At 35.6% G+C, this 10000-nt stretch overlaps 1 protein-coding gene across 3 annotated transcripts in view; it reads right to left on the bottom strand.

The window, feature by feature from the left end:
• The window catches only part of LOC144973135 (uncharacterized), a 49810-nt gene that overhangs the window by 14245 nt on the left and 25565 nt on the right, over positions 1 to 10000 (bottom strand). Inside the window, exons 1-3 of one of the 3 annotated variants that reach the window (XM_078915225.1) lie at positions 8446 to 8959; positions 6120 to 6268; positions 3864 to 5613 (exon numbers count right to left, since the gene is read on the bottom strand). In XM_078915225.1, the coding sequence (XP_078771351.1) occupies positions 3864 to 5613; positions 6120 to 6199 (1830 nt within the window). In that variant the 5' untranslated portion in view covers positions 6200 to 6268; positions 8446 to 8959. Of the gene's footprint in view, positions 1 to 3863; positions 5614 to 6119; positions 6269 to 8445; positions 8960 to 10000 lie in introns of those variants that run through there. The other 2 variants (XM_078915224.1, XM_078915226.1) reach the window with 2 other exon arrangements.

Genomic DNA, 10000 nt, shown 5'->3' with positions numbered 1-10000 from the left:
TAAATCCAAATGCATCGAGGCACACGAGAACTATCTAGACTGGAAATGCTGCGAAATCGAAAGAGAATACAAACCCAACCCCAACAAGCTCACCAAAGAATAAAAGAACTATCAGGGAAAAGGAAAAGCAAAGCAGCAGGAAGTTGTATCCAAAACAAACAAGGGGAACTGCTATTTGAAGAACAACATATAGAAAGCCGATGGGTAGAATACATAGGCGAACTGTACAATGATCCAAATAGAAATAAACCACCACTGAAATTCAAAGAACCATTAAGCGGACCAAACATCACCAAAAGTGAAATTGAACATGCCATGGAACGAATGAGGGATGGTAAAGCAACAGGCCCTGATGAAATATCTGTAGAGGTATTAAAAAGCCTAGGAGATCTAGCAATTGATGAACTTCACATATTATTCAACAATATATACAATACTGGGAAAATTCCAGAAGATCTCTGTAACTCTATTTTCATAGCAATACCAAAGAAAGCAGGTGCAGTCAGATGCGAAAATTTTAGAACTATAAGTTTAATAAGCCACATCAACAAAATACTGTTGCGTATAATTATCAACAGGCTAAGGAATAAGATTAACCCCGAAATCGCAGAAGAACAATATGGATTCCAACCTGACAGAGGGACAAGGAACGCAATATACCTCCTCCGTGTTTTAAGTGAAAGAGCTATACAGGTTCAGACCCCACTATACCTCTGTTTTGTCGACTACAAAAAAGCTTTTGATAGAGTACGCCACGAAGAAATACTAAAACAACTGCACTCCATTGGCGCTGATGAGAAAGACCTCAGACTCATGCAAACATTATACTACACCCAGCAGGCATCTATCAAAATCGGAAACTCTACAGGAAATTCCATTCCTATTAAGAAAGGAGTCCGTCAAGGGTGTGTTGCCTCACCAGATCTGTTTAATCTATACCAAGAAACAATCATGAGGGGCATAAATAATATGGAGGGAATAAAAGTGGGAGGTCACAACATAAATAATATAAGATACGCAGACGATACGGTACTCATTGCAACATCAGAAATCCAACTTCAAAAGATTGTTGACAAAGTGGTAGTAGATAGTGAAGCCAAGGGAATGGAAGTGAATATCACCAAAACGGAATGCATGGTAATACAGAAAAACCCCGAAAACAACAACACCTGCAATATAACGATTCACGGCGAGCAACTTACCAACGTAGAAAGTTTTAAATACCTAGGTTCAATAGTGACAACAGATGGAAGATGTAACCGAGACATACGAGCAAGAATAACTCAAGCCAAACAGGCCTTCATGGACCTGGGAAACATTTTGAAAAACAAACAGATGTCGTTCGGGATTAGATTCCGAGTCTTGAAGTGCTACGTGTGGCCAATCTTGTTATACGGATGCGAAAGCTGGACTACAAATGCAGAAACACAAAAGAACATTGAAGCTTTTGAAATGTGGTGCTTGAGAAGGATGCAGAGAATATCGTATACTGCACACAAAACGAACGAAGAAGTGCTAAAACAAACATACCAACAAAGGAAACTAATGCCCTTAATAGTGGATCGACAACTATCCTTTTTCGGACACATAGTAAGGAAAGATAAGAATGAATACCTGGCAAGTTGTGGAAAAATACCTGGTAAACGCGCCCGGGGGAGACAAAGAAAAACACTCATAGACCAACTGAAGGGCTTCACCAGCCTAACAATCCAAGAGCTGTTTGAAAAGGCAAGAGACAGGGAGGAATGGAGAGAGATAATTCATGCAGTATCCGAAGCCTGGACCAGGCATGGAACCTAGAAGAAGAAGAAGAAGGTTCCAAAGTCATATAATTTTGTTTTTCTCAAGACCCTTCTCTTGAAATGGGTATTGATACGGTATGTAATTTTTAAAAAATATAAAGTTTTTCTCACTCTTCGTTTAAAATTTCTACTCGGTCAGTAGGACAAAGCACACGATAGGGGGAAAATATTTAATTTTATAGTCATTACTTAATTGATTCTTCATTTACAATGGCCACGGTGGCAATTTGTTAACTAGGGGACAAACCCAACTCGCGAGAGATTAAAAAAAATACCAACGACATAAAGATTCATTTGGACACGAATGGTTTCGTTACATGTTAAAATAAAAGTATTTCAATCGGATGGTTTTACCCGACGTGTTATAAAAATTTAATTAGTAGATTTATAAACGTGTAGGCTCCAAAGTCATGCAATTTTGTGTTTCTCAAGACCTCTGTCTTGATACGGTATGTAATTTAAATAAATAAAAAGTGTTTCCTCACTCCTCGTTTAAAATATATACTCGGTCAGTAGGACAAGGCACACAATAGGGAGAAGAATATTTAATTTTACCGTCATTATTTAATTGATTGTTCATTTACAATGGGCACGGTGGCAATTCGTTAACTAGGGGAAAAACCCAACTCTAAAAATACCAACGACATTAAGATTCATTGGACATGTTAAAATAAAGTAATTCCATCGGATGATTTTAGCCGATGTGCACATATAACCAGGTCTGACATCTGAACGCAATTATGGGCCTAGTTTAACATTGTTGTAATGGACAGTATTTTGCGACATTTTTTTTCAGATTTCTATTACAACAATGAGCCCATAATGAATTGGGTTATCAGACCAGTAAATAAATGCACGTCGGTTTTACCCAATATTTACATACACGATGCGTCTTTGATTATAGCGTGATCTTGGTCTCAAAAGCCATTTGTTGTTCGAATGACTCATACGCCACACATAAAGACTAGGAGATTAAAGTTTAGAATCTACACCATCGCGCCATAATAAGGTCGTGAGGGGGGAAAGGAGGAGGAGGGGGGGGGGGGGGGGGTCGGAATGTCCATACACAAAGAGGACAGTTGGAAGTAAAAACGATCAAAAATGTAAAATTTAAGTTTTTGCCACTTTGGGGTACTGTATTCATTCTCCTCAATCAAACATAAAGACTATGAGATTAATGTTTAGCATCTACATCACCGTGTCACATAATCGTCGTGAGGCAGGAGGTCACAAATTAGAAAAATGGCTTATTCGAAGTTTCACTATTTGCAACCAAGGCCATCATCACATATATTGCTAATGTTACTCAATTGTCCTTTTATACGTGCAAGAATTTACACTTTTGTATCGGCCAAAAACCTTAAAACGATCGCAAACCGAACATGGGGGATAATAGTTAATCGTAAATTATATTTAATGATTGTTTATAAATAGAATTTATTAGTGATACTGATAAAAAAAATATTTTTATTTTTATGATCGAATCTACATTTTTTATTCGCTAAGTATCAAAAGTTAGATTTTATATCTATAAGCATGCCCTCATCTTTTAGAATAATTTACACACTTTTTTCTGTCTATCAAATAAGAGATGCTGCTTGGATTTAGCATACCTCGTGTATATTCCGCTCAATGGAAGCTTACATTTTTGTTGTAAGATCATACTCAATCAATAGGATGGGAAAAACAAACACACCAAAACAAATGAACAAAGAAACATACGTTTTTATACTATCCATTGAAGCTTCAATTTGGTACCACATGAGTTTAAGACTCAATCTTAAATAAAGTGACAAGATGTCTTCCTAAAATGATTTTGATCATCTCGCTCCTCTAAACAAAAAAATTAAGTTCAGGATTTCAAATTTAATTCAAAAATGTTATTGATGTTGTTAATTTTTATTGTTAATCTATAAAAAAAAACAGGTTGGTTGTCAACCCTCCTTAGTAAGGTACAATGGGGTTTGGTGGTGGTGGTGGCGGTGATGGTGGTGGTGGTTTGTTGGTTTGGGTTTGTGATAAAGGTGATGGTGGTGGTATGTGAAAGGGCTGCATGCTCACCTGATGTCTTTGACGGCCTCGATATGGGGTGGCGTTCCATTCATGGAGCGGCGGGGGAGGAGGAGGTGGAGGAGGAGGTGGTGCCATGTGGCTGGAGGGTGGAGGTGGAGGTGGTGGTGGTGGTGGCGGTGGAGGAGGAGGTTCATACTGAGGAGATTGAATGTTCAAATCGTCAAAATCAGCACTTACTCCTGACGGGTCATAGCCATACCCGCCTCTTCCATAATTGGGCTGATCGTATTGATAGCTTCGCGGGCTCATCAGATTTGAAGAAGGAGATGAAGGAACATATGGAGCAGGAGAAGAGTAAGCATTAGAATAAGAATCATTGGAGTGCGATGGGTACCCGGAACCGTAATCATCTTCGTGTCTGCTGTTTGATCTACTGTAATCGGGACTCTCGTATGATCCGTATGACTTAATAGCCGGTGGTGGCGGTGATTTGTAGTGCTGGTATCCACTACGAGGACTGAGGCTTGATTCCAAATCTGGCTGGTTGAAACTGACTCGTCGCACTGAAGGCGCTTGTTGGGCTTGGATGGGTGGGTTTGTAGGGGTTGGAGACATAGGGCTTTGGTAAGGCTTTGGCGTTGATGGTTGATAGGAAGGTGTGTATGGTGTAGGGTTGTAAGACGGTGTAGTTGGAGTGGATGAATACGGTTTAGGTGTTGCTCCGTAAGGTTGTGGAGTTGTGTTGGAGTAAGAAGTGGATGATGGATACGAAGAAGAAGAGTAAGATGGTGTTGTTGGTTGTTGTTGTTGTTGTTGTTGTTGTTGTGATGGTGGTTGATAACTGTTGTAGGAAGAGGGGCCAAAGCTATTGCCGTAAGGTGTGCTGACAGATTGTGGAGTGGATGGTTCGTAGTTGTCATTTGTTGTAGTGTAGTAGGAGGTAGGCTTCTGTGTATAGCTTGAAGAATCATTTCGTGGACTCATAGGACTTGATACAGGTTTCACACTGTAGCTGTTGTTGCTGGGAGCTGGGGTTGAATTGTAAGACGGCTGATAATAGGATTGTGATGGTGCGCTGGATGACGCGGTATTGTCGCTGTAGCTATAAGGAGAAGAGACACTCCTGTTTGGTTGGTATGCTATCCCCGTGTTAAATTGTGGATTGGAGGACATACTGGATGGCGCCGAATCCCTATGGTCTTGATTATAATCATAGTAATTCACACTGGAAGGACTCCCGTATCCTTGATCCCTTGGGCTGTTGTAGTCAGAACCTCTTGATTGAGGTTTCGAGGAGTAAGGGGAAGAAGTCTGGTCATAAGAATTTTTACTAGCGTTGTCGAAAGATCGGTTATTTCTCAGATCTACAGGCCCTCCTGGGGAATCGTGGATGGGATCCCGTTGCTTGTATGGTATGGTGTAGTCTGGGAAATTATCCTGGCTATCATTGTTGTAATTGTAATCGCTGTAGTTGTTTGTTTGTCTCGGCGGAGGAGGTGTTTGATTGACTCTATGAATCTCGATTCTCGTGCCATACTGGGGTTGTGTGTTTTGTTGAGGCTGTTGCTGGTATTGAGATCCATAGTTCCGGGGCGTGGTACTGTATCCCACATTGGTGATGCTGGGGTTACTGTACGTATTGTTGTTATAGTTGCTGTAGTTGTAAGCGTTCGGGCTCGAGTTGCTGCCAACGCTGATGTTACTACTGCTTCCGCCGAAGCTTCTTGGTGTTGTGGCATAGTTTCCCGGCATGTTATCATTCACTTGGCTGTTGTACTGGTCAGGCTGATCTTGCGCTCTGGAAATAACAAATAAAGATAATGGTTACTTTTTGATTATAAAGCATGACCTAGTTATTGTTTAGCATAATAATAATAATAATAATATAATAATAATAATAATAAAAATAATAATAATAATAATAATAATAATAATAATAATAATAATATAATAATAATATTAATAATAATGATAATAATAATAATAATAATAATAATAATAATAATAATAATAATAATAATAATAATAATGATGATGATGATGATGATGATGATGATGATGATGATGATGATGATGATGATGATAATAATAATAATAATCATGCGAAACTAATAATGTACATCTGTTAAAAGAAGCCAATACTTACGTTCGGTATCAGACCTGCAAAAACAGATTTATAAAATGGAATAAAAATACTTACGAATCATCCACAGCAAAAAGAATGAATAACTTTAAAAAATCAATTAGAACATTATAAATTATTCATCACCGAATAAATTCTGAACAAAATATATTTTCACTAACTTTTTGATGGTTAGCTGCAGAATATTGCCAGCCTGCTTGACCAACTCCATAGCAGCGTTGTGGTCAAGTTCAGACGCCATGACGTTGCCAACTTTGAGTACTATGTCACCAGTTCCAAGACCTGCTGCTGCCACACTACCGGGAGTAATCTGTGCGATAGTAAAAAAAAAGTAAAATGTATAAAGAAAGAGAACTGAATGATAAACAATGGCATTTCCTCAACATACATCTTGTCTTAAAAAAAAAAAGAAAACAAAACAAAAAACAAAAACAAAAAAAAAACAAAAAAAAAACATAAACAAACCAAAAACAAACCAAAAACAAAAAAAAAAAAAAAAAAAAAAAAAAAAAAAAAAAAAAAAAAAAAAACACTGGCCGCTTCAAGTCGACCGTGACATATAAGATGACGTATCCATGAATGAAGAGACGAACAATCCTCGACAACATACATATTTAGACGTCTAGCTTTATTTAGAATTCAACCGCGATTTTATCAGATTGTTTGATTCAAGACAAAAGTAGTCAGATAATAGGAAACACATAACATTGATATTCAAGGACGCATCTCCCCTAGAAAGGAACAATACATGCATTTGATTTTTATTTTGTCTTTCGATGAGGTATCCTAGCCATATATTTAGACAGAGACAAAAAAAAAAAAACAAAAAACAAAACAAAACAATAATTTTATTCGGTTAATTTGAAGACTAAAAAGCTTTCACTAAGCAAGTTGTAGCAATGATGCGTCTTGGGCTTGATTGCTGTTTTTCTTGTGAAAATTAAACGGTCAGTTTGAATAGAATGGGGGCGATCTATAGTCAGGTTGTCGTCCAACCGAATCATCGACCACATGATTTGTTGCTGTCCAACGATTGGATATTTCTGAATAAATTATGTTTGCCGATTCGACAAAACTTGTCGTCTGTCGCACGAGCTAGTTTTGAGATACGAGTGAATAAAGGTGAAAAATCGTGTATCTGCATGATTTTTGTTTGTTTACTTCATCGTTTTTATTGTACATCAATCTACATTCACACAAACGAATTTTACAATTTGAAGCTTATAAATAATTAAATCATTTTTTTTTATGACCTCAATCACAGAAAAATACCTACTCACATGTCATGTTTTTAAATGCGATTTTCTGTGTTTGTTAATGTTTGTCTCTCCTCCCTTCTAATGTGAATAACGTCGGCCCTATTTAAGATATCTAAAGATATTTAAGATATTTAAATCGCCAATTGAGTGATTAGTTCTCACTAAAGTCCCTGACATCAATAGAAGTGACAAAATTGAGCTTTTTGTCATTGTTTTCAGACAACCATTTTCTTGATCAGTACTCAGTAAATTCTATCAATCAGACAAAAAAAAAACCAAAAAAAAAAAAACCCCGTTTAACCCCCTCCTTACCACCAACAGCAAAATCGTCACATTTGTTATGACACAATAAACATTTTTTCCTTATTATGTACATTACAATGATCGTTGTTGAATTAATAAGAACATAAAGTTGTTTTGTAGAGAGATTGTTTGAGTTTAAAAAATCAATTAATTTTTCTGCTAGGTAAGCCTGCCAGTTTGGGGAAAATATTGAAAATCATCAGTAAGGAGAGAGAGAGTACACATAGTTTACGCATAGTTTTGTGTGTTGCTACGTTATATCAGGGTGGCGAATGTTATGAGTATTTTAGCTAGACGCATCAATAAACCTCCTTTGCTTAAATTTCAGCTCACAACATTCTGTGAGTTAATCGCAGTACAAACAAAAAACTAAAACAACCCCCTCCACACTCACATTTGTTTCTACGACAAACTTTACTTGTCCAGACCTGCTAACTTGAGAATATAAAATTTCGTTGTTTTTGGGAGATAAAGATTGTAGTCACTAAAGCTAACTTAAAAAGCAACAATTTATCCTCACAAGGATTTAATAACACTTTAAAATCCTTAAAATTATGTTGTCTGGCTTCAACTCAATATATATATATATATATATATATATATATATATATATATATATATATATATATATATATATATATATATATATATATTATGCCAAGCATGTTCTTCATAATAGTTTAATAGCACGTGTGACAAAATGACAATTTGCCCCTATTTTGAGGACGATAAAGATAGATTATTATTATTATTATTATTATTATTATTATTATTATTATTATTATATTATTATTATTATTATTAACGTTATTATTATTATTATTATTATTGTTATTATTATTATTATTATTATTATTATTATTATTATTATTATTATTATTATTATTATTATTATTATTATCATTATTATTATTAGCTGACATACCTTTTTTTAACAATCTACTGCTGGAGAAGAAATTTAATAAAAAGGTCAGTCAGGTTTCTTTGTTATGAAAGAGATAAATTATTGTCAAATCAATAAAGTATCAGATCATATTTTGTTATCCATATTACGGCCTCAACATGAAAAATCCTTGTAGCATTCGATTAAACCTCCTTTTCCGAATTAAATGTGATGAATCATTGTAAAAAAATCAATAAAATATCCACCTCAAAACTAAAGTCGGTGGTGTATCCATTTCAATAAAAAGTCAGTAAGAAATTCATTTCAGAACTGGTATCTAACAAAGAACTAATAATCCCGACTAACACACTTCTTTACCACTAGTTATATAGATCAGTGATACATTTGCCCTCTAGAGTTTTCTTTTTCGCATATCACGTCATCAATGTCATAGTTTAAATCCCATTAAAACAGAATAGACATTCCACAAATTCAATAGTAATAGGTAACAACACACTGTTACACTCTTTTTCACTACATTGGCTATTCGTCTGTCATCTGACCCAAATTTAACACCACCTTCTCCCCTTCGCATGTATTTTACAATATTATACATTATAATAATATCATATTATTTTATAGTTCACGTTTGACACTTTGCCAGTGGAGATTTGACGAGTTATGCTAATATTAATTTTAATAATAATATAATGATCAGATTCATGTCCTCACTATGTCAATCTCATTTCATTATCTTGAATTAGTCTACAATGTTTTGAACAAATGTATCACCATAGTTTCAATCAAGGTTGTGAGACAAATGCCCCCTCCAGTACTAGCTAGGCCGTCTGAAGGCGGATACTTTCGTTTCAAAGTTCGTCTGCGACAGTTTTATATAAAACAGACAATTTAAAACAATGACCAATGACAATTAGTCTTTATATCTTAAATGAGATTCGAACCCATGACATCTGAACACAAAGAAAAACAAACATGTAAAATAACTATAACACAATTCCAGTTTTAGATAGATTTCTAAACGTGGTATAGTCTTGTTAGAAAAAAAACCCAACAACTTTTTAGTTATTAAAATTCCAAGGGAAATCACGCACCTATACTTTATCTCTACCTTCACTAATCCAGCTCGTATCACAAGGGCCCTATCCTCTTTCACTGAGGCCCTATTGTCTATCACCGAAGGCAGTCTGTCTAGACCTTGCTGTTTGTTATCAAGGGTAGCGATGCGTGACATGAATCAGGTGTAAAAGTTTTCACATGGGAAATATGATAGAATTATTGAGGAAAATTGAGCTCTCGTAAAATTGGAGACGGTACGGGGAAGAAAGAAAGAAAGAAAGAAAGAGAGAGAGAGAGTGAGAGAGAGAGAGAGAGAGAGAGAGAGAGAGAGAGAGAGAGAGAGAGAGGACGACAGGCCGAATATATAATATATATATATATATATATATATATATATATATATATATATATATATATGGGATTTGACGAAGCAAATATGATTTCTTTATAAAATTATCACGATGTCGAATCAATCTCAATATACACCCAAACCATCTTTTATGCCATGCAAATTTGGTAA

This window comes from Berghia stephanieae, chromosome 5 (genome assembly GCF_034508935.2).
Source record: "Berghia stephanieae isolate SIO BIC M18660-M18661 chromosome 5, UCSD_Bste_1.3, whole genome shotgun sequence".
Lineage (NCBI taxonomy): Eukaryota > Metazoa > Mollusca > Gastropoda > Nudibranchia > Aeolidiidae > Berghia > Berghia stephanieae.
The sequence above is the reverse complement of the archived record's forward strand: the minus strand, read 5'-3'. Positions and strand labels throughout refer to the sequence as shown.